We start from the raw sequence: 24221 nt of genomic DNA, 5'->3' as shown, positions 1-24221 counted from the left end.
CCCTAAAGGGCATCATTACAAAGGTTACAGTTCAGATTCAAACAAAAGTTCGGTACAACACTGAAATTAGCCGATCCAACTATTCGAACTACACAGCCAAGTTGTGGGCGCAACTCCGGTTTCTTTCGTCATCACTACCTTTCCCAGGTTAATCCGGTTAGGAGCTAAAAGCATCCCACTCTCCTCCTCACTGAAGCCTTTGTAGTCCATGAAGCTCGGAAGAGCAAAAAGGCCGATAAACATACCTTAGAGCTTCTGTGACCAGAGTCCAGGCGCAGCCTCCAATAAAATAAAAACAAGCCGGTAAAGAGACTACTTCCCTGCTAAGAGAGGAAAAAATCCCACCGCAACAAAAACACAAACAAACGAGCCAAGCAAAGCACAAAGACTCTGCTAACCCAAGCAAGAAACGGGCCGATACCATCGATGCTGCAAACCCGTCAGCCTCTAAAACCTGCACGGTAAAGTCCAACACACCACCACAGAAATCAAGTGAAACACCGTGGTGCCGGGATGTGAGCGGGACCAAAGGAGACACCGAGACGGTCAATGACAACCGGAGAACCGTCTCGCCCTTTGACGCCTTCAAGAACTGAAAGCTAATTTACCAGACTGAGAGAACCCGACGCCAATGTCAATGGAGTCAGAACAATTACAATCGAGAGACAAGATCGAAGAGAAAGCCGACACCTTCTCTTGAAAAGACAGGAACGCAGCCGTGAAGAGGAGATTCGTGGTGAGGAAGCGCCGCAAGAAGCCACCGAGGGGCCATAGACGACCTCTGTCAAAACATCTTGGACGCTTACACGAGCCGGAGTTGAGCGGAACACCATCACCGCCTGCGCGTTACCACCCACGACTCGCCACCGAGTTAACAGAAACCTCCGGAGCACACCAGACTACGGAAAAGAGGGACCTGTTCTCAACGACGCGCAGAGAACCGGAGACACCAATAGCCGCAGCCGGAGAACCACCAGACGAACGGCAGGAAAGCCGCATAACCGAGCTGAGATTCAACCATCACTTCCCCTCACGCTCGAAGAGATCTGAGAGAGATCGAAGGGGAAAATAGATCTGCTCGAAAACCCTAAAAACCGACCACTGTTTCAACCTGCAACCACTACGACCTCGCCGCGACTCCAGAGATAGCTGAACCACCACCTGCGACAAACCCCTCTCGAGCGGAGCTGTCAACGGAGCGGAACCCTAAGTCAGAGCCACATGCATAACCGGAGGAGAGGAATAAGGTGACGCAGAGGCAAAGAGAAGACAAGTAAGGGATGAGGAGGGCCACCGGCGTCGGCACGCGCTCGGACGCGCCGCCGGACGCCGGTGAAAGATTAGAATTAGTTTGTTGGCTTGAGAGAGAGTTACGGGGAGGTGGAAAGATGAAAACTGGATATTCAAAATCTGAATTAGAACCATGCTTAAATTTAAAATAGGTTTAGTCGGATTTGCGATGTGTTGATATAATCAAATTTGAGGAAGCTCAACCAAATCCGAATCAAATTTTAAGAATATCTGAATACAACTAAATTTCATGCTAAAAGATAAGAGTTGATAGCAAGCCCTTTATCCAAAAAAAAAAAAAAAAAAGTTGATCGAACCGAACCGATTGTGTACCTCTATGTCTCGTTCTGTGTATTTAAATGTGAAACTGTGTCGTTTTATACCTCAAACACGGCCCATATAAATATTTAACCGCCATAATGCTGTTCCGCAATAACCGCCAATAGATCATCATCTTTGTTGTTTCACCCTAGGAATCAGGAACCGTTAATCTTCTGATTCGAACTTATCTCCTTCTTGTTTATTTCCTCTCTGATTCATTCTTCCGTCTCTCTCCGATCTTAGCTTGCTTAGTTTCAAAATGAATGAAGTGTTCGGTACAACCTCTCTCGAAGAAGAGTTCCAAATGATCGAATCAATACTCAAGAAGTTCCCATTCGTAAGATCTGCTTCCGCTGAGGCACATCAAGCCTTAACTCCGAGTGATGATGACAGTGAGTTAACGACGTTAGCTACATCTGTTCACGCCGTGATGTTAGAATCTGGATTCGTTCTGTTCGATCCTGATGATAAGCTCAGCTTTTCGAAAGAGTTGCTTTCTGTATCCCTTAGGTATACTCTGCCTGAGGTAGCCGAGTCTGTTACTGTCACCGTGACGTTTCAGAGCTTAAGCGATCGGGTTGTCGTTTACGGGTCTCTAGATGGGAACGTGCGTAGAGTTTGTCTTGATAAGGATACTCTGAAGTCTGGTGGCAAAGAAGGCTCTAACCGTGAGGTGTTCATGTGGTGGAGGACGGTGAAAGACGGTCTTGTTACTCCGTTGTTGATTGGTCTTTGCGATAAGTCCGGCTTGGAACTTCCACCGTGCTTTACGAGCCTACCAACGGAGCTCAAGGTGAAGATTGTGGAGTCCCTTACGGGAGCGAGCCTTGCGAAGATGGCTTGCGTTTGCAGAGAGACTCGGCGTATGGCATCGGGTAACGACTTGTGGAGACGGAAAATATGGGAAGAAGCTAGGCATCTTCTTCTTGGGAGTGGAGACAGGGGCGAGGTTGTTGATTGGAAGGCGAAGTTTGCTTGTTTTTGGGTGCACTACCGACAGAAACTGTCCCCAGTTGTACAACACGAACGAGAAACTTTGACGGACGTTGACATGGCCATGAGTATATACCATATGCTCCATAGCACTTGTTTTCCTCGGGATCACTTGAATGGTTCCGTTGGTATACACCGGGGACTACAGAGGCTTGGCCGACGTTGTTTTAGTCCCGGATGTAATCTTGGAGGAGGCAACTAGCTATTTTAGTTCACAAATGTCAAAGCTCATGTTTGGGATGTTGCGTTTAGATTTTATATGTTTTGAGAACCTATTACCTCGTCTTCCTGATGTAAAATAATGTTGGGATTCGTTGGCTTGCGCAAGCGCAAGTGTAACATTTTTTTTTTTTTTTGGTTTAAAGGCTTTTTGTAACTTTTGCGACCAACTGATGTTGCACATTCCATGTAGCTTTATAGTTTTCTTAATATTTGGTTGGCAGTCTTTCACAAGAGAACTGATGGGCTTGCTCTTAGGGATTCGTATTCTTAGGAGTGGTAGTGTTTTAAGGGGGTCTAAATCTAATAGTAGTAATCAAACTATCGATTGGATTTTTTATGTGGCAAATACAGATACACTGGAAATGGCTGTTTATGTGTCACACATTATAATATCTGTAATACCATCTGCAATGGTATGTTTTGTAAATTCAACACCTTATATTTTACATTTAAAAATATTTCATATCATATCATTTTTTCTTTTTTATTTTTTCTTTTCTATTCAATCATTCAATATTTATTCTGTTTTTACTCTACAAATACTCTATTTTTACTTTACAATACTGAAGAGAACAAGGCCAGTGGGCCATCACTTGTGAGCCATTACTTATAAGAAGGTCCAACTGTTTATATAAGGGCTTTCGTTTATTGGTTAAAGAGAATGAAACATGAAAGTTGACAGACCTAATTTATTGAGAAAGTAACATATACTTTTTTTTTTGCCAAACTGTAAATATTTTATATGAAAGAAGATCTTACAAAAGAATCAACTAAGTTTTTGAACCATCTTGGCAAAAAGAATAAAAACAAGACGGAGCAACACAAAAACTAGAGACTAAGGACACACATTTATCTAAGCCACAAAATCATCAGTTTCCTAAACCTTTTGTTCTTCTTCCTCGCTGAGATTATGAAGAATTCACCTCTCTATTTTGTCTTCAAAATTGTTGGTTTCCTGTTTCCAACATATTTGGTTTGGGTAAACATGGTTATGGCTCGGGTTTAGTTTTCTTTTTTCTTTTGTTTTTTTTTTTTGCTAAAATTTGTTGGTTTTTTTTTCTCCCTAAAACGTCCAAATATAAGTATCTTAAGACAGTAAAGCATGTTTTATTTTGAAAATAACACACAAAAATATAAAATAGCAAGTCGCTAAAAGATACAATTAAAAACATATACCCCTAATAGTAAATGGTTAGTAATATATTATTCATTAAATATATTTTCTTGTCTTTTTAATTTTTTATAACATGCTATATATTATTATTTTTAGTCATTTTTCTATTTTGTATTATTTTTATGATAAAACTATATTTGTACTCTTTAGGTGAATTGTCCTTTAAGAAACATATATTTTTAAAAAATAAGATTATTTAATATTTAACTAAAATATTTTAACTAATAACAAACACACATTGCATAGTATTAGTGGTCATACATGATAAATAAATATAAAATATACATTAAAACTTGAAAATCAAATAAAATGGAACAATAATTAAAATTGTAAAACATTTTATAAAATGAGACAAAAAAACTAAAGTTAATAAAGTCTTTAAAATGTAAATGGCAACTGCCAAGCACTCCCAAAATATCCACTCTTAACTTCTTTTTAATAATAAGAGTCCACCGGTTCTTTCTTTCTTTCTTTCTACGCAAGGAACGATAAAAGGACTCGTCAAGTATCATCTCTTTTTTTTTGTTTCCTTTGGCTTGAGTCCAATAGACGTAAAAATGTTGAATCTAATTGTATAGGAGATGCAAGGTGAGGAATGTTGATATTGAAATCTTTTTTTTTTTGCTCCATTATCTAATGAAGTATTCGAATAATAATTTATTAATTACGATAATTAGCAGTAAATCAACAAAACACAATTGACCGCGAGTGTAACTAACTTTTTGAAGTCCGCTCGCGTAACAAACTTTTTGGAGGTTCTATAAAGTCCGCGAGTGTAACTAACTTTTTCAGTCTCTTCACAAAGTCCCAGAGAGAGAGAAGAGAGATTCTCTTCGACGAAGGCGATTCGTTAACGGACTCCATCCTCCTCCACCGTCTTCCACTTCTCTCTCCGTCGCGCTCGCTCACCGCGTCCAGATTCACTCTCCGACTGATCGCAATGACAAGTGAAGGAAGTAACGGTTCGATTTCTTATTTTACGATCGCTTTCTTTCTTAGCCTGATCTCTGATCGTAACTCTCGCTGGATTCGTTGGTTTATAGATGTTCTCGTAGTTGATCGATCTTAGGAATCGGATTAAGCTCGCACCATAGTCGTCTCTGTCTTGCGTTAGTATTAGGTGGAGGTTACTGCGTATGGAGATTGAGTACGTAGTGTTTCCGATCGGATTAAGCTTCTCGTCTTGTGATTCTCTGCATTGATTGATTTAGGCAAGATGAGTTCATCGCAAACAAGATCGCCTCTGGCGACGATTCCTGAGAATGTTGGCGATGATGTTGTTGAACGAAACTCAACCGATGAAAACGTCTCGGTAAAATCTAAAGATTTGATGAATCTTTTAGTTTTGTTAATTTTTGCAATGACTTGTTCAAGTTTGATTAGAGTTTGTTTCTTCAGAGCGAAGAAGAAGCTGCTGCTGCTAGTGATGTGAATCCTTTGGCTAGCGATGCTGCTCAGATCCTCCCAATGCTACAGAACCTCTTGCGCAACAATGACATCCAGAGGGTATAATTGCCCACTCATAGCTTTCTATATTCATCTTCTTGGTGTGATTTGTACACTATCTTTTATGTGCTTAATTTGGCAGGAGAGGCTAACCGGATTGGTTCAACTCTATGCTCCAGCTGTTGGTATGTTTTATGTCCTTCTGTGAGCTTATTTTATTGCATCTGCTCTGTTTCATTGACTATAGATCTTCGTTTTTTTAACAGAAGACACAAATGCAAACGTGAATGCGGAAAGTGAGCAGGTTGTGTTTTGCTTCTCATTTTTGCTAATGACAAACGCATAGAGAGGAAGTTGGTGTGAGGATATGAATAAGAGCCTTTTAAAATAAACAGATTGCAAGGGAGGCTGCTCTAGCTTCTCAGGTTCATTTCTTGGAGCAGAGGTAATAAAAGCTAAAACACCATTTTCGAGATTGTTCTTTACGTTACTTCAAAAAGTGGGAAACAGATTTGATTGATTGTTTCCCATGGTTTCAAATGCTTGCAGGGTGCAGGAGCTTGAAGAGGAGATTGAGACTCAGAAGAAACTAAACGCTGAGGTATTGTGAATGTTGTACATGCAGTCACAACTCACACCCACCATTCATCATCAGTGATGACCGTTTATATGATGATGGTTCCTGAAATGGTTGCAGCTAGAAGAACAGCTTAAGAGCTTGACGAACAGCAGTGATCCATAAAGGCAGGATTTGACTTTGCGCTCCATCTTGAAGGAGGCATATGCACCACTCTCTTTGCATTACATCTTTTTTTTCTCTCTCTCTTAGAAAACGTTATGGACAGATAAACTGCTGTGGTTGGTCCATTGATTGATTGAACAGTTACGAGTTTCCTCTAGTCATATAAAATGACTCCCTGTTTTGTATATATAAATAATACTGATACTCTATCAGAGTTTGAAACAAAGAGGAAGATCCTTCATTTTTGCTTGACATGTCTACGTAACTGATTAGAGATTTATTATTCTATAAGTCACTTAGGCTGTTTTTAACAAAGTTGCAACAAATACATAAAGTAAGAACCCTTTTTCCTTTGCGTTATATAAAAAGAAGTGTTTGAACAAAAAAGAAAATAAGAATAATCAAGTGTTGGCGGTGTAGGAGTGGTATAGAATATTTCCATGGAATTGTTTTTTTTCCATGGAAATGTTACTAGAAATAATAATGTGTGTATTTTCAAATTGTAATTTGGTAAATTTATATATATGTGTGTGTATTTTTCAAATATTAAATAATGATGTAATTTTCAAATTATAATCTTATTTGAGTGTATTTCTCCAGATTTTCCCAAAAAAGAATGAGATGGAAATTTTAGGTGAGAATTTTTTAAAAATCATGAGAATTCTACAACACATTTTGTCTTTTATAGATTGGTTAAAGGTTTATTAATGCTTCTACACCAGGAGGTCTGGGTTTCGAGTCCCAGTGAATACGAAATTATGCGAATTAAGGGAGAAAAAGCTTACAAGAGGTTATGCAGCATGGCGCAAGGAGTACCGTCAGGCATGGATACGATAGGGTGGTTCAGGTGAGGTGATGCAGTCAATGACGGGTAGAATTGTCGGCTGTAAAATCGTCTGTAACGTTCTCATAGTTTGTAATAGCATAATTATCCAGAGTTAAAAAAAAAGATTGGTTAAGTTTTAAATTTTAAAATTAATTTAAGTAATTGTATTTTGTTGTCTGAGATATTTTTAGTGTGCTCAAGGAAAAAGATGTTCTCAAACTTTGATTTTTGTATAATTTGGATTTTTATATATAAAATTGTAACATCCTAGTTTGTACTATATGTTGGAAGATTTAAGATGATTAAATATAGAAGTACAATCGAAAGAAAAAGGAAATGAATTAGTAGACTCCTCACTTTACATCACTGAAGAGAAGAAGGCCCGTGGGCCATTATTTCTATGAAGGTCCAGTTGTTTACATATATGGGCTACTCCTTCAAGAGAACGCAGAGTGATGCAACCAAATGACGAGTTTGATTGGATTAAAGACATATGGTCACCTCGCTGCTCCCCCAAGATGAAACTGTTTATGTGGTCCATCGTACAAGACGCTCTACCATTGGGGGAAAACCTGCAACGAAGGGGAGTTACTTCAGATGTTCTATGTCCTAGATGTAAGAGTGTGGAATCAAAGATGCATACCTTCTTCCTCTGTCCTTTTGCGAAGGAGGTCTGGAGCAAGATTCCCTTGAGAGAAGCAGTTCACCTAGCTGCCACCGATACTTTTAAATCAGCGATGGTCCGTTTCCGCTCAGCCACATGTCTACCGCCTTCTGGTGTCTCGAATACAATCATCCCGTGGGTCTGTTGGTCGATTTGGAAAGATCGAAACTCACTCATCTTTGAAGGAGTAGGCAAGCAACCTGTAGAGATCGCAACAACAGGTATCGCATTAGCTAAGGAGTGGAATGAAGCGCAACTCCCAAGTGAAAAAGTTCAGACAACTTACTTGAGGAATCAGATGGATAGGCTGAGAGAAATCCCGAAGGCAAATCGGCAAATCTCTGTCTGGTTGACAGATGCGGCGTGGGATGCAAATCGACTCAGAGCGGGCCTTGCATGGGTGCAAATCGGAGAATCTGGCACAACCATAAGAAAAGGGGCTTCAATCCAAAACTTTGTCAATTCGCCTCTGATTGCGGAGGCTCTGGCTCTCAGGGAGGGGCTTTTTCTGGCGGCAGATCAAGGAATCGAGAACCTTTGGATAGGCTCAGACAATCTAACGCTCATTGGAGCAATCACCGACAAGACACAGAGGAAAGAATTGCTGGGAATCATCAAAGACATCCACAATTTATCTGCTGCTTTTGTTTCGACTCGTTTTTTTCATATTCCTAGAGAGAAAGTTGAGGAGGCCGATGCTTTGGCAAAAGCCTTTCTCAGGAACTCTGTTGTGTAATGAATTTTATTTGGGCTGGGCTTTTTCAAAGCCTTAATGAAGCAATTCCGTGACAAAAAAAAACATATATGGGCATCGTTTATCGGCTAAAGAGAATGAACCATGAAAGTTGACAGACCTAACTTATTGAAAAAGTAACATACTGTTTTGGAGAGACAATTTCACTAGATTTATATGCAATGAGATTGATCAATGAAGTAAATAATACGTTTTCCTAGAAGTATCGTTATTGTCTTCTTCCTCAAAAACTCTATATTAAATAGATATAAAATGTACAACGGTTCTTTCTTTCCATGCACGGAATCTAATTTGTTGTTTTTCTGGCTGACTCCAATAGACCTAAAAAATGTTAAATCTAACTGTATCCGAGATGTATACTAACAATTTTCAAAATTAAATGTGATACTAGTGGCTATAATCTAGAACTGAAAGATGCAAGGTGAGCATTGTAATTGTTTTTCCCCTCCATAAGTATGAGAATCATTAGAGGTAAATTCACAATTGAAATTTCGGATTTCAAAGTCCGCTAAAAACCAAAATTAAAGGTTAAGTAGAAGTCCGCTCGCGTAACAAACTTTTTGGAGGTTCTATAAAGTCCGCGAGTGTAACTAACTCTTTTAGTCTCTCCACGAAACTCCCAGAGACAGAGAGAGATAGAGAGAGATTCTCTTCGACGAAGGCGATTCGTTAACCGACTTCATCCTCCTCCACCGTCTTCCACTTCTCTCTCCGTCGCCGGCTCCAGATTCTCTCTCCGACTGATCGCAATGACAAGTGAAGAAAATAACGGTTCGATTTCTTATTTTACGGTCCTTCGTACATCGTTTTCTTCCTGGCCGTATCGCCTGATCGTAACTCGCTCGTTTGGTCGATGTATCGTTTACAATCGGTAGATATAGATTTAGGAACGCAATGAACTTCCGTTTTCTTGGGAGATCGGATAAGCTAGTACGATTGTTCGTCTCTGTCTTTTGCGTTAGTATTATAGTGGAGGTTTACTTTACATGAACTTTCATTGCGTTGCTTAAGGTTACTGCGTATGGAGATTTGAAGTAGTATTTTGATCGATCGGATTAAGCTTTCTCGTCTTTTTGTGATTATTAGGCAAAATGTCGGGTCCATCGGAAACAAGATCGCCTCCGGTTGAGAAAGATGACGAGATTCCTGAAGGAGAAGAGTCACTTGAAAAAAACGACTCGGTACTCTAAAGATTTAGATGGAAGTTTAGTTTCGTAAATTACAACGACTGTTGAAGTTTGATTAGAGTTTGTTTCTTCAGGGAGACGAAGCTGCTGCTGCTAGTGGTGCTGTGAATCCTTTGTCTAGCGATGCTGCTCTGATCCTCCCATCGTTACAGAATCTCCTGCTCAACAACGACATCCTGAGGGTATAATTGCCCACTCCCATGCATGTTCGTTGTTTCAATTTCTATTTTCTTGGTCTACGTTTGTTGTACAGTACTATCTTTTATGTGCTTTTGGCAGGAGAGGCTAAGCGGATTGATTCAGCTCTATCATCCAACTGCTCGTAAGTTTTATGTTCTTCTGTTGAGCATATTTTCTTGCATCTTCTCTGTTTCATTGACTATAGATCTTCATTTTTTTTTAACAGAAGCCACAAATGCAAACGTAATTACCGAAAGCGAGCAGGTTGTGTTTTAGATTCTCATTTTGCTTATGACATATGCATAGAGAGGAAAGTAGTGTGAAGGATATGAATAAGAGCCTTTTAAAATTAACAGATTGCAAGGGAGGCTGCTCTATCTTCTCAGGTTCTTTTCTTGGAGCAGAGGTAATAAAAGATAAACCACCATTTTCGAGAAAAAAGTGGGAAACAAATGATTGAGTGATTGTTCCAATGGTTTCAAATGATGCAGTGTGCAGAAGCTTGAAGAGGAGGTTGAGATTCAGAAGAAACTAAACGCTCAGGTATTGTGAATGTTGTACATTCATCATCATCACCATGGTCTTCTTTGTTTTACTAGATTACCGTTACCGTTTATATATGATGGTTCTCTGAATTGGTTGCAGCTAGAAGAACATATCAAGAGCTTGACGACGAGCAGTGATCCATAAAGGCAAGGATTGATTTTGTGCTCCATCTTGAAGGAAGCATATGCACCACCACTCTCTTCGCATTACATATTTTTCTTCTCTCTCTTAGAAAACGTTATGGACAGATGATAAACCCTTTTGGTTGTTCCATTCTTTGATTGAACGGTTTTACAAGTTTCCTCGAGTCATATAAAATGACTCCTTTTTTGTATATAAATAAGATAGAAACTCTATCAGAGTTTGAAACAAAGAGAAAGAAGAAATGATTTTAATCCTTCATTTTTGCTGGACCTGTCTACGGAAATGATTACAGAATGTGGTTTTATTATTAGACAATCAAACCCTAATCAGGGCCATCACAGACAAACGATTTGAGAAAGAGATCTACGGAATCCTGAAGGATATCGAAGCGTCTTCTTCTTCGTTTTCTGACTTGTTTTTCACTTTTCTTCCTCGGACTGAGAATGGGCGAGCTGATAGGCTTGCCAAATCCATTCTCAGATACCCAGTTTCTGTATTGGGCCGGCCCACGGGCTAAACTCATCTTTTAATTTCTAATGAATCTGGTTGAACAAAAAAAAAAAATACTATCTACTCTGTCTTCATGTAAAACTCGCCTCTAACGTCAAGAACTAATGAAAATCAAGCTACAAACTGCGTTATTCCTTTGCGGGTACATAAACATGTACGTTCACCCCATGATGACATATACTGATATACATCACTTTTTTTTTTTTGAATTATACAGAGGTATCCTGGTCCCACAGAAGTGGTCCAGACTAGTCACGTGTTGCCACATGTCGGTCCTCTGTCCCTGGCCGGAATGTTAATTCCCCAGTGGCCGGGATTCGAACCCAGGTGATGGAACTCACAGCTGTGAACCCTTTACCAACTGAGATAGAAGCCCCGGTTAGTGATATACATCACTAAGCGCCTAAGCAGCCTGTTACTCGAAGCTGCCCAAAACGAAATATGTAGACTGACTCTATTCTAAAGTAATAACCCACCACTAATCACAATCGGCTTATAGGCCCATTAATTACTGGATGCCTGGAAGTTTCCGTCGCTGTTTGACCGACACCTTTTAATAAATAACAGAGCGTTAAATTCCCTTCTTTTATTCAACAAAGACATCTTTACATTTTGGACTCTTTTGCGCACTTGATTTTTTAATTAATGAAGAAAAAAATAAAAAAGGAAAGATCAATGATTAGGTTTGAATTGCAAAACAGAGTCCAGTTCTGATCGGGTTGCAGTGGATACTAGTTAGGGGCTTCACGGGACCGGTTACGGCTAGCGAGAAACACGACTCGAAAGCAATGTCCAGCCGATTTTGCGCACATGCTTTAACGTCGAAAGAGGAGCTCACGAGAAGAGAACTTGCTCACTCAACCTCCACACAACTAATCCGTATTATTAAATACTAATCATCTTTCTTAATTAACTACTTAACCTTCTGTATAGGCTGTCTCCCTCAGACCATATGGTATCGTTGACTTTCTATTTCCCTTGATCTTGTCATTTTTCATCTTGCTCTGTTTTGGGTGGCTCTGAAGTTTCAAGATCAGAGTAGAAGACCAGTGTTAGTGTTATTCAATATGTTTGAAAATAAGGATGTGTTTCCTGGATTTGTGGTCTGGATTAATCAGACTATTCGAGAGCCTCTTAAGGTTAAACTTTCATTAACATCTCTAGAAGCTTAATCAAATATAGAACATAGTTGGATCATGTTTTATGTGCTATTGTTTTTGTTGTTATAGGCTGAGTTCAAGAGATTAAGGAATGTCAAAGAGCAAAACTTGGTTAAGAGTCTCAAGGCAGAGAAAGAGACTACTCATGATAACCATAGATATGAGAAGTTAGAGAAGCAATTACAAGCTTGGAGAACTAATCCTTCATGGATTGATCAACCTCCGAAGGTTCAGGTATGTTCATAACCAAAAAAAAAAAGAAAAACATCTCAAAACATAGAGTAGGTAGTATTCAAACAAAAAGTTGATATTTTTTGCAGGTGAAAACACAAAACGGTTCTTTTTGTCATTTGAATATAGAAGTTAACGTGGGACTGCCTCCTGAATCAGTCTACAACATTTTCACGCATCCAGACAACAAAAGATACTTCAAGAACATCAAGGTGCTTCTTGCATGGTCTCTGTCTTGTATGGTTTGAATTTAGTAAAATAGAAATATTTTAATTAATTCTAATCAGGAATGCATATCAAGAAAAGTTTTGATGGAGGAAGGACCAATGCAAACCGTCGAGGTGAAGCAAGCTGCGGCCTGGAAGTTCCTTTGGTGGTCTGGTACTTTTCCTGTACATCTAATTGTTCAAGAAAACCGAAAAAATCTTACCGTAAGATATATATTAATCTTCCTTACAAGAATCAATATGTTTGTTCTGTCTTCACCACACTTCAAATCATTTTTTTTATTTCTTACTGAGGGCAGTCAAAATATAAGCAAGAGAAAACAATGTTCATGAAAGTATTTGAGGGTTGTTGGAGAGTAGAGCCATTGTTTATAGACGGACATTTGTGTGACCGCATGAAACCAAAAACTCGAGAAGAATATGATACTTGCAGCAACGGACGAGGAAGGATAGGGTCGAAGGTGACAATGGATCAGATGTTTCAGCCTTCTGCTATACTTACTCCACCTCCACTTTCTTGGTACATTCGCGGGATTACTATTAAAACCACAGAGAGTATGATTGAGGATCTCCTCGCGGAAGCTGCTAGGATCCGAGGAGGAGGAGGAGGAGGAGGACAAGATGATGATAAAGGAGAAAACGGCGTTGTATTGGAGAAGAGCAAAGATGAGTACATAAAGGAGAGATGGAGATCACGTAGGAGAAGTAACGGGATGAGATATACGAATCGGTGAATGATGTAATTAATGTGATTGTGATTTTAAACTTTATTGATGGTTATAAACTATTTACTCATGACTCTGTGATTAATGCTTAAATCCGGGTTATGGTTCCAAAACTAATATTCTCTCCTTAGTTAGGTCTCGCTTGCTTGTATGTCAAGAACTCACGAGAATGAAGCTGCCAACTTCACTGATTTCCGTATGTAAAGCTTGTAACCCTAAAATATCTGACAACTTATTGTTGATTCAAGCAGTGCCAGTCTACTTATCTGTTTTATTACAATTAACTTCAAAATGTTTATGGGTATTTTATATTTCAGATCCGACCAATGATTAAACATTAAAAATAAAATAAAAAATGGACTTACCAAAAAAAAAGGAACATGCACTTTGGTGGGTTTTGATTCATTTTACTGAGAACTTGGTCTTCTCTCTACTTAGAAAAGTCTCGCTTGTACGTCATGTAATCACGAGAATTGAGCTTCCCACTTCATTGTTTTACCATGCATAAACTTAACGTACACCATTCTCTCAAAATGCAGAATATAGACATATACTTTAACTAACATTCCACAAACCATAAAATGGGTATATTCCCTGGTAATAGATCGTCATTGACTCTTGCTCTCATCAGGTAATAGAAAATGGGTATATTCCCTGGATTTGGTAGCTGGATCAGTAAGAACACTCAACAGCTTCTCAAGGTCAGCTTATATATCATCAATCAGAGTACCTGACAAAGTCAAATAGATATATAAGCATATTTTTATTCCGTTGGTTGATGTAGGCCGAGTCCAAGGGATCTGAAAATGTCGAATCTAAGTCGGTGTCAGAGAAAGACACTAATTATAATGCTCCTGCTAACAAGAAGAAGAAAGAATATGTTTATGATGAAAAACAGGAGATGATAGAACATATACTTTGGTATGACGAAGAGAAGAAGCATCCTTGGCATAGTCCCCCTCCCAATGTCAAGGTAAGAAAAAAATTTCCAAACAAAATATAATGTCCAAAATATTAGACACAAAGTGTTCCACATAGGTAGTTGGAAGTGATTCTTAGTAATATATAAGATAGATGAGCATCTCCACTAATTACCAATTGGTTTTAAGTGTGAAACCCATCTAGCTTAACATGCTATCAGAGTCCGATCCACGCAGTCCAACTCGATCCACATCGATCTGGCCCAAAGTTGGCCCATCGATCATTCCCCGAACATTTTTCTTAGTAATATATAAGATAAATGAGCCTCTCCACTAATCACCGATTGATTTTAAGTGTGAATCTCATCTAGCTTAACACAAAATCTGTTTGCCTTGGTAGAATCAAGAACAATATCCTTAAATTTTTTTAATATTTTGATCTTTGAAGGTGACAACAAAGAAGGGTGTTTACCATATGAACTTAGAAGTGACCATAGGAGCGGCGCCTGAAAAAACCTTCTTATGGTTGACTGATCCATGGGGCAGTTCGTTTTTGGATGAGAAGAAGTGGCGCGACCTTATGGTTTTCTTTTCTGATCATTATATGATTCCAATGTGGTATTAAATATATAGCAATACATGAGAATGTGATTTTTTTTGTTATCAAGAAAAACGTAAAACGAAAGGTTTTGACGGAGGATGGTCCGAGGCGGGTCATCAAGGTGAAGAAAATTGTGGTTCATGACTTCTTATCGCTGACGTCTATACCTATCCCGTTACATCTAATTGTGGAAGAAAACGAAAAAGATCTTACGGTAAAAAGCTTCTCTCGCAAGAATCAACACCTTTGTTTTGTACCTAACTCAGCTTACTGACAGGGAAAGTATAAGAAAGAGAAAGTAATGTTGATGAAAGTGTTCCAAGGCAACTTTAAAGTGGAGCCTATATATATAGATCAAGAACGATTGTGCAAAAAGAGGTTACCAAAAAGTCGAGAAGAATATAAAGAATGTAGTGGTGGCCAAGGAAAGATTGCGTCAAAATTGACAGTAAACCAATACTTTGAGCTATATCCTCCATTTAATCTACCGCCGCTTTCTTGGTACATCCGTGGGAACACCATCAAAACCTCCAAAAATCTGCTCAAAGCACTTCAGAACACGGCTAAGAGTATACGAACGGTTGATCTGCCCGAAGAGTATAAAGAACTTAGAGCAAAGATGAACTCCAGGAATAAGGCTAATTCAATATTTTAAATGCTTTTAAACAAATTACAACGAATCTGTTTAATCAGAATAACTTGACTTTACAGCTTGTGAATCATCATTGACCACTTTCTAATCTAATCAACACAACTCTCTTTGCACACTTGATTATGCTTGATAAGAAAATCTCACACCCAGCTCTCTGATCTGTCGAAACCGTGACTAGCTAAAAACCTCTCCAGCTCTTTTTTATCACCACCTAGACGATGTAAAATATCAAACTAAATTTCACATTAGAAAATTAGATAAGGAGTGTTTAATATATAAAATAAATCCAACTTTAATGTGTGTCATGTGTGTCATGATAGAAATATGTTTACCTCGGTTGATTCCTCAACGACAAGTAAAGTGAATCTTCCGAATGGTATGACTGTCAAGATCAGTGGAGTTGGAATTGTTCAACTTAATGAACACATTACTCTCCATAACGTCTTGCATATTCCTGAATTTCGGCTCAACCTACTCAGTATCAGCTCTTTGACAAGTGATATTGGCTCACGGGTTGTCTTTGATGTGTCTTCTTGTATCATCCAGGATCCTATCAAGGGCTGGACGATTGGACAGGGTAGACGTGTTGCTAACCTCTATGTGCTTGATGTTCAGAGTTCACCAATGAAGATAAATGCAGTGGTGGATATCAGTCTATGGCACAAGAGGCTTGGCCATCCTTCTTATACAAGATTGGATACTATCTCTAAAGCTCTTGGTACTACTCAGCACAAGAATAAAGGCTCTGCACATTGTGATGTGTGTCATCTCACCAAACAGAAGAAATTGTCTTACTCTTCTCAGAATAATATTTGTATTACGAGTTTTCAATTGCTTCATATTGACATTTGGGGACCGTTTTCTGTGGAAACTTTGGAAGGTTATAAGTATTTTCTCACCATTGTTGATGATCATTCAAGAGCAACATGGATTTACTTATTACGCACCAAAAGTGATGTTCTCCACATCTTCCCGGATTATATTACTCAAATGGAAACTCAGTACAATACAAAGATCAAAGCAGTAAGACGAGATAATGCACCGGAGTTGAGTTTTACAGAATTATTCAAGAAGAAAGGGATCATTTCTTATCTTTCTTGTCCTGAAACGCCTGAACAGAATTCTGTAGTGGAGAGGAAACATCAACACTTGCTCAACGTTGCTAGAGCTTTGATGTTTCAATCTCAGGTTGATCTTCAGTATTGGGGAGATTGTGTTCTTACTGCTGCTTTCCTCATCAATAGAACTCCATCTCCCATGCTTTCAAACAAATCTCCATATGAGGTTCTTATGGGCAAAGCTCCAGCTTATGATCAACTTCGTACATTCGGTTGTTTCTGTTATGGCTCTACTTCTCCGAAGCACAGACACAAGTTCATGCCTCGCTCTCGTGCTGTTTGTAAATTGAAGAAGTCAATTTATGGGCTCAAACAAGCATCAAGGCAGTGGTTTAAGAAGTTTTCTGCATCGTTGTTTCAGCTTGGTTTTCATAAAGCTCATGGAGATCACACTCTGTTTGTGAGACAAACTGATAATGACTTTGTGGCTATACTGGTTTATGTAGATGACATTGTCATTGCAAGTACAAATGATGAGGTTGCTACTACGCTTACTGCGGATCTTAAAAAGTTCTTCAAATTGCGTGATCTTGGAACTCTGAAGTATTTCTTAGGCTTGGAAATTTCAAGGACTTCTAAGGGCATTTCATTATGTCAAAGGAAGTATGCCTTGGAGCTTCTCATGTCTACAGGAATGCTTGATTGTAAGCCCTCCTCTGTTCCAATGACGCCTAATTTGAAGCTATCAAAAGTAGATGGTGATTTGATTGAAGACAGAGAAATGTACAGAAGGATTGTTGGTCGTTTAATGTATTTAACGATCACAAGACCGGATATAACATTTGCTGTGAACAAGTTATGTCAGTTCTCTGCTGCTCCTCGAACTTCTCATCTTCGTGCAGTCTACAAAGTGTTACAGTATATTAAAGGTACTGTTGGTCAGGGTTTATTCTACTCTGCTCACTCTGATCTAACTTTGAAAGGCTTTGCGGATGCGGATTGGGCAGCTTGTGTGGACAGTCGAAGATCAACGACTGGTTTCACAATGTTTGTTGGTGATTCTCTGATATCTTGGCGTTCGAAGAAGCAAGCAACTGTCTCACGTTCATCCGCTGAAGCTGAGTACAGAGCTTTAGCACTGGCTTCTTGCGAGATGATGTGGTTATGTATTCTTCTTCGGGAGTTGCGAGTTACCTCTGTCTCTGTACCTGTACTCTTCTCTGATAGTACAGCTGCAATATACATTGCAACGAACCCGGTCTTCCACGAAAGAACAAAACATATTGAGCTCGATTGTCATACAGTTCGTGAGAAGATTGATAAGGGTTTGCTCAAGACTTTACATGTTCGAACTGAGGATCAGGTTGCCGATATACTCACTAAACCTCTGTTTCCTCATCAGTTTGAACATCTTAAATCCAAGATGTGCATTCGTAATATCTTCTGCACATCTTGAGGGGGCCTATTGAAGAGTAAATTAGAAATGGTTAAACTCGGTTTCCTTTCGCCGGTTTACCTCAATTTTGGTTTAGTTTCAATTGTATATATTAGAGACATTGTACAGTGATTCAAACTAATGAGAAAATATCTTTTCATTTGTAACAAACTCTATCTTCTCTTCTCATCTCTCTCTCTCTCGATCTACAATCGTAATAGCCAACTTTACTGATTTCCGTATGTAAAGCTTGTAACCCTAAAATATCTGACAACTTATTGTTGATTCAAGCAGTGCCAGTCTACTTATCTGTTTTATTACAATTAACTTCAAAATGTTTATGGGTATTTTATATTTCAGATCCGACCAATGATTAAACATTAAAAATAACATAAAAATGGACTTACCAAAAAAAAAGGAACATGCACTTTGGTGGGTTTTGATTCATTTTACTGAGAACTTGGTCTTCTCTCTACTTAGAAAAGTCTCGCTTGTACGTCATGTAATCACGAGAATTGAGCTTCCCACTTCATTGTTTTACCATGCATAAACTTAACGTACACCATTCTCTCAAAATGCAGAATATAGACATATACTTTAACTAACATTCCACAAACCATAATATATATACGCAAGTTTTAGATCGTCATTGACTCTTGCTCTCATCAGGTAATAGAAAATGGGTATATTCCCTGGATTTGGTAGCTGGATCAGTAAGAACACTCAACAGCTTCTCAAGGTCAGCTTATATATCATCAATCAGAGTACCTGACAAAGTCAAATAGATATATAAGCATATTTTTATTCCGTTGGTTGATGTAGGCCGAGTCCAAGGGATCTGAAAATGTCGAATCTAAGTCGGTGTCAGAGAAAGACACTAATTATAATGCTCCTGCTAACAAGAAGAAGAAAGAATATGTTTATGATGAAAAACAGGAGATGATAGAACATATACTTTGGTATGACGAAGAGAAGAAGCATCCCTGGCATAGTCCCCCTCCCAAGGTCAAGGTAAGAAAAAAAAATCTTCAAACAAAATATAATGTCCAAAATCTGTTTGCCTTGGTAGAATCAAGAACAATGGCCTTAAAATTTCTTGATATTTTGATATTTGAAGGTGACAACAAAGAAGGGTGTTTACCATATGAACTTAGAAGTGACCATAGGAGCCGCGCCTCAACAAACCTTCTTATGGTTGACTGATGCATGGGGCAGTTCGTTTTTTGATGAGAAGAAGTGGCGCGACCTTATGGTTTTATTTTCTGATCATTATATGATCCCAATGTGGTATTAAATATATGTGAGAATGTGATTTTTTTTTTGTTATCCAGAAAAACGTAGAACGAAAGGTTTTGACGGAGGATGGTCCGAGGCGGGTCATCAAGGTGAAGAAAGTTGTGGTTCATGACTTCTTATCGCTGACGTCTATACCTATCCCGTTACATCTAATTGTGGAAGAAAACGAAAAAGATCTTACGGTAAAAAGCTTCAAACTTCTCTCGCAAGAATCAACACCTTTGTTTTGTACCTAACTCAGCTTACTGACAGGGAAAATATAAGAAAGAGAAAGTAATGTTCATGAAAGTGTTCCAAGGCAACTTTAAAGTGGAGCCTATATATATAGATCAAGAACGATTGTGCAAAAAGAGGTTACCAAAAAGTCTAGAAGAATACAAAAAATGTAGTGGTGACCAAGGAAAGATTGCGTCAAAATTGACAGTAAACCAATACTTTGGGCTATATCCTCCATTTAATCTACCGCCGCTTTCTTGGTACATCCGTGGGAACACCATCAAAACCTCCAAAAATCTGCTCAAAGCACTTCAGAACACGGCTAAGAGTATACGAACGGTTGAGCTGCCCGAAGACTTTAAAGAATTTAGAGAAAAGATGCACTCCAGAAATAAGGCTAATTCAATATTTTAAAAGCTTTTAAAAAAATTACTACGAATCTGTTTAACCAGAATAACTTGACTTTACAGCTTGTGAATCAACATTGACCACTTTCTAATCTAATCAACACAACTCTCTTTGCACACTTGATTATGCTTGATTATGCTTGATAAGAAAATCTCACGCCCAGCTCTCTCATCTGTCAAATCTCGTCACATTATCTTTGAAAATCTCACTTCGAATATATTTTATTTTAACAAAGACTTCTTTGCCACGTCATCTAGTGATGCAAAAAGAATACTTACGCGCCTTTGGTCAGACTTGATAAACGCTCTTTTTCTTTTCTTTTTTTGGACAACGATAAACGTTCTCTAAGACGAGAATTCCAAGTCTCAACAGAATATGCCACCAAAACTGTTTATTAAGACATCTAGTCAAATGCGTATTTTTTAGTTTTATATTTGTATTAGTGTTTATAATAAATAAAGTTGATGAAGTTTCGATAGTTAAAATAATATTTGTTAGTCATTTTCAATTATAATACTTTCAGGACATCATGTTTGAATTTTAAAACTTTCTTTTTTTTTAAATAGGATACACTCATAGTAAGGAATGTCAAAGAGCAAAGCTTGGTTAAGACTCTTGAGATAGAGACTACTCATGATTAGAGTAGAGACGAGTAGAAGTTAGAGAAGCAATTACAAGCTTGGAGAAATAATCCTTCATGGATCCCAAGGTTCAGGTATGATCAGAGTCCCAAAACATTCTCAAAATATAAGAGTAGGTAGAATTCGAACAAAATAGATATTGCAGGTGAAAAAACAAAACGGTTCGTCTTGCCATTTGAATGTAGAAGTCAGCGTGGGATTTTCTCCTGAATCAGTCTACAACATTTTCACTCATCCAGACAACAAACGATAGATACTTCAAGAACATCAAGGTGCTTGCATGGTCTCTGCCTTGTATGATTAAGATTTAGTATTACATGAAAACTTGTGGTAATTTTCTCAATCCTAAAACAGGAATGCATATCCGGAAAAGTTTTGATGAAGGACCAATGCAGACCGTGGAGGTGAAGCAAGCTGCGGCCTGGAAGTTCCTTTGGTAGGCTGGAATATTCCCTGTAAATCTAACTGTACAAGAAAACCGAAAACATCTCACCGTAAGATACATTTATATTCTTCACAAGAATCATTATTAATGCCATAATGGGAGGAGATATACGAATCGGAGAATGATGTAAATATTAATGTGATTTTAAATTTTCTTGATTTTAAATTTAAAATCTAGGCTTCTCCAATCCGGTGACCGAGGCGTATTCCGGCCGTAGGCTGATACGTATACTCGCCGCTAATATGAATCCATTTCGATGGGTGTCAGGATACACTGAGTTATTAAAAAAAAAAAAAGCTCTTTACAAACTCATGATTCTATGTTTTGCTTAAACCCTGGTTATGGTACCATATTTAATATTCTCTCCTTAGTTAGGTGTCACTTGCTTGTACGTTAAGAACTCACGAGAATGGAGCTGCCAACATCATTGTTTTGCCGTATGTAAAGATTGTAATCCTAATAAATCTGCGTACTTATTGTTGATTCAAGGATTGTACATAAAGAAATTGTTATCGCTTGTACGACATGTAATTAACGAGTATTGAGCTCCCCACTTCATTGTTTCGCCATGCATAAAACTTAACGTACAACATTCTCTCAACATGCATAAATATACTGTAACTAACATTACAGAAACAACAATATATATACGCAAGCATTAGATCGTCATTTACTCTTGCTCTCATCAGTTTTGGTAGGCTAAACTTTCGAATACAAAATGGGTATATTCTCTAGATTTGGTAGCTGGATCAGTAAGAACAGTCAACAGCCTCTTAAGGTCAGCTTATATCATCAATCAGAGGACCTGAGGAAGTCAAATAGATATATAAGGAATTTTTTTATCTGTTTGTTGATCTAGGGCGAGGCCAAGGGATCTGAAAATGACGAATCTAAGTCGGTGTCAGAGAAAGACACTAATAATAATGATCCTGCTAAGAAGAATAAGAAAGAATATTATGATGAAAAAGAGAAGATGAGACAAGATATACTTTGGCATGATGAAGAGAAGAAGCATCCTTGGCATAATCCCCCTCCCAAGGTCAAGGTAAGAAAAAAATCACCGAACAAAATATGATACCCAAAATCTTTTTGCCTTGATAGAATCAAGAACAAGATCCTTAAAGTTTCTTATATTTTTTATCTTTGAAGGTGACAACTAATAAAAAGGGTGTTTACCATATGAACTTAGAAATGACGTTGGGGGCACCGCCTGAACTAATCCACTTATGGTTGACTCATCCACACGGCAGTTCGTTTTTGGATGAGAAGAATTGGCGCAACCTTATGGTTTTCTTTCTGATCATTATATGATTCCAATAATGGTATAAATATATAGCAATACATGAGACTCTGATAGTTTTTTGTTCATTATCAAGATAACCAAATCAAAAAAGGTTTTGATGGAGGATGGCCCGAGGGGGGTCTACAAGGTGGAGAGATCTGTAGCTTATGACTTCTTTTCGCTGACGTATATACCTATCCCGTTACATCTAATTGTGGAAGAAAACAGAAAAGATCTTACGGTAAGAATCTTCTCTCACAAGAATCAACACACCTTTGTGTTTGTACTTAACTTACCTTAATGACAGGGAAAATATAAGAAAGAGAAAGTAATGTTGATGGAAGTGTTCGAGGGAAACTATAAAGTGGAGCCCGTATATGTAGATCAAGAACGCTTGTGCAAAAAGAGGTTACCAAAGAGTCCGGAAGAATATAGAAAATGTAGCGGTGGCCAAGGAAAGATTGGGTCAAAATTGACAATAAATCAATACTTTGAGCCATATCCTCCATTCAATCTACCGCCGCTTTCTTGGTACATCCGTGGGAGCACCATCAAAACCTCCAAAAAACTGCTCAATGCGCTTCAGAACACGGCTAAGAGTGTACGGATGGCTGGGCCGCTGAAAGAACCAAAACCGTAAATTAAGACATCTAATCAAATGAGACTCTATTTAGTTTTATATTTTATTAATGTTTATTATAAATAATTGATGAAGTTTCTATTGTTAAAATAATATTTATCAGTCATTTTCAGTTGTAATACTTTCACGACACGACATTATGTTTGAATTTGAAAATTTCTTAAAATAATAGTATACGTTCATACACAATTAGTGATAATTTGTTTAAATAACTAAAGATATTTTCGACAACCAATAAAAGAAAAAATAGAAAGTTAATTGAAACTCTTATTTTCTGAAAAAAATGTTATCAAATATACAAAAAAATTATCACTTATTATTGACTAGTATTGACTGCCTCAGCTGAAAAAGTTTTTAAAAATGAGATTACTAAAAAAGACTAACGATCTAACATGTCGCAATAAAGATTAAATATGTCGAATTTGTTATAGATTGATACAACAATAGTTCGATATTTGATTACAGAATTTATTGAATAATTATGGAAGAAAAATACAAGAAAATATATATTTTAGTGTTTAAAAATTGTTGTCCTGTATAACTTTTGATTAGATTGACTTATTTATGTAAAAAAAATATATGTTTAACAATTTTAGATAAAATATACAAAAGGTATAGATTATAAATTAGCTTATGGAATGTAAACCGATAGACCGACACTAACGAAGGACTATGCATTATACCTAGATTAAGACATGGAAGAAAAAATATGGAAAACACTACTTTTGTTCACTAATTTTGTACTAAGTGCTTTCCAATCGGATCAGTCGATAGGGTTTATAAAATAAAACATACACAATTGGTATATTCTTATACAAATGAGTGAACATTAGGGACTTAACTATTAATGGACCTTTGAAATGTGTCTGGTCCATTTATATTCTAAACTTTAAAACCCGCCAAAAAAATTTTTGGAAGAATATTAAATCATTCATTTCAATTTATTTTTTAATAATTTGTGCGACTCTGTTTTTCAACTTTGATTTAAAATAAATCTGAAAGCTGAAATAGATTCGAAACTCTGCTAGTGTCTACTCCCGGAATCTTCCACTTCCAACATACGTAACGGCGTTTCCATAGTTCACAGCTCATTCATGTACCAAGGACGGCAAATACAAAGGCGGATCGTTTAGCACGTAGTGCCAGACAACAATCGTCTTTTGTCATTCACATGGATGCCGAGCTACCAGTTTGGTGTACAGAGTCAATATGAGTCTGTATGTTTGATGACAAAAAAAAAAAAAAAAACATACGTAACGGCAAAATACGGTTAGGGACGACTTTG

At 37.8% G+C, this 24221-nt stretch overlaps 7 protein-coding genes across 10 annotated transcripts; all 7 read left to right on the top strand.

The window, feature by feature from the left end:
- The first annotated feature begins 1870 nt into the window (after positions 1 to 1870).
- LOC130501429 (F-box protein SKIP22-like) lies at positions 1871 to 2806 on the top strand. Its single transcript, XM_056996354.1, has one exon. It carries the CDS (start codon positions 1871 to 1873, stop codon positions 2804 to 2806), a length of 936 nt encoding a protein of 311 aa, XP_056852334.1.
- A 1922-nt stretch (positions 2807 to 4728) lies between these two features.
- Positions 4729 to 6414, top strand: LOC130501430 (uncharacterized). Of its 2 annotated transcripts, none has more exons than XM_056996356.1 (8): positions 4729 to 4962; positions 5212 to 5312; positions 5399 to 5506; positions 5589 to 5631; positions 5713 to 5750; positions 5842 to 5891; positions 5996 to 6047; positions 6144 to 6414. In XM_056996356.1, exons 1-8 carry the CDS (start codon positions 4941 to 4943, stop codon positions 6186 to 6188), a joined length of 459 nt encoding a protein of 152 aa, XP_056852336.1. In that variant the 5' UTR covers positions 4729 to 4940; the 3' UTR covers positions 6189 to 6414. The 2 variants fall into 2 exon arrangements, with proteins under 2 accessions (XP_056852336.1, XP_056852337.1); XM_056996357.1 differs by having other exon boundaries at positions 4775 to 4956.
- A 2460-nt stretch (positions 6415 to 8874) lies between these two features.
- Positions 8875 to 10598, top strand: LOC108832575 (uncharacterized). Its single transcript, XM_056996358.1, has 8 exons — positions 8875 to 9203; positions 9519 to 9613; positions 9694 to 9801; positions 9899 to 9941; positions 10026 to 10063; positions 10156 to 10205; positions 10291 to 10342; positions 10445 to 10598. Exons 1-8 carry the CDS (start codon positions 9182 to 9184, stop codon positions 10487 to 10489), a joined length of 453 nt encoding a protein of 150 aa, XP_056852338.1. The 5' UTR covers positions 8875 to 9181; the 3' UTR covers positions 10490 to 10598.
- A 993-nt stretch (positions 10599 to 11591) lies between these two features.
- Positions 11592 to 13459, top strand: LOC108832574 (uncharacterized). 3 transcript variants are annotated; one of them, XM_018606044.2, is made up of 6 exons: positions 11596 to 11878; positions 12025 to 12138; positions 12229 to 12393; positions 12480 to 12602; positions 12678 to 12821; positions 12917 to 13459. In XM_018606044.2, exons 2-6 carry the CDS (start codon positions 12067 to 12069, stop codon positions 13349 to 13351), a joined length of 939 nt encoding a protein of 312 aa, XP_018461546.1. In that variant the 5' UTR covers positions 11596 to 11878; positions 12025 to 12066; the 3' UTR covers positions 13352 to 13459. The 3 variants fall into 3 exon arrangements, with proteins under 3 accessions (XP_056852335.1, XP_018461546.1, XP_018461545.1); XM_056996355.1 differs by having other exon boundaries at positions 11592 to 12138; positions 12678 to 12771; positions 12917 to 13056; XM_018606043.2 differs by having other exon boundaries at positions 11596 to 12138.
- Positions 13460 to 13896: 437 nt separating this feature from the next.
- On the top strand, positions 13897 to 15630 carry LOC108832576 (uncharacterized). Its single transcript, XM_018606046.2, has 5 exons — positions 13897 to 14043; positions 14127 to 14315; positions 14711 to 14845; positions 14931 to 15077; positions 15141 to 15630. Exons 1-5 carry the CDS (start codon positions 13984 to 13986, stop codon positions 15516 to 15518), a joined length of 909 nt encoding a protein of 302 aa, XP_018461548.1. The 5' UTR covers positions 13897 to 13983; the 3' UTR covers positions 15519 to 15630.
- A 2996-nt stretch (positions 15631 to 18626) lies between these two features.
- LOC108832577 (uncharacterized) lies at positions 18627 to 20045 on the top strand. The gene is made up of 5 exons (XM_018606047.2): positions 18627 to 18747; positions 18831 to 19019; positions 19126 to 19260; positions 19340 to 19486; positions 19557 to 20045. Exons 1-5 carry the CDS (start codon positions 18688 to 18690, stop codon positions 19932 to 19934), a joined length of 909 nt encoding a protein of 302 aa, XP_018461549.1. The 5' UTR covers positions 18627 to 18687; the 3' UTR covers positions 19935 to 20045.
- A 1621-nt stretch (positions 20046 to 21666) lies between these two features.
- On the top strand, positions 21667 to 23105 carry LOC108832579 (uncharacterized). Its single transcript, XM_018606048.2, has 5 exons — positions 21667 to 21792; positions 21874 to 22059; positions 22164 to 22301; positions 22391 to 22537; positions 22604 to 23105. The coding sequence occupies exons 1-5, from the start codon at positions 21733 to 21735 to the stop codon at positions 22934 to 22936; spliced, it is 864 nt and encodes a 287-aa protein (XP_018461550.1). The 5' UTR covers positions 21667 to 21732; the 3' UTR covers positions 22937 to 23105.
- The last annotated feature ends 1116 nt before the right edge of the window (positions 23106 to 24221 follow it).

Source organism: Raphanus sativus, unplaced genomic scaffold, assembly GCF_000801105.2.
Source record: "Raphanus sativus cultivar WK10039 unplaced genomic scaffold, ASM80110v3 Scaffold0195, whole genome shotgun sequence".
In the NCBI taxonomy this organism is placed as follows: Eukaryota; Viridiplantae; Streptophyta; class Magnoliopsida; order Brassicales; family Brassicaceae; genus Raphanus; species Raphanus sativus.
This window is presented reverse-complemented; position numbering and strand designations above follow the sequence as displayed.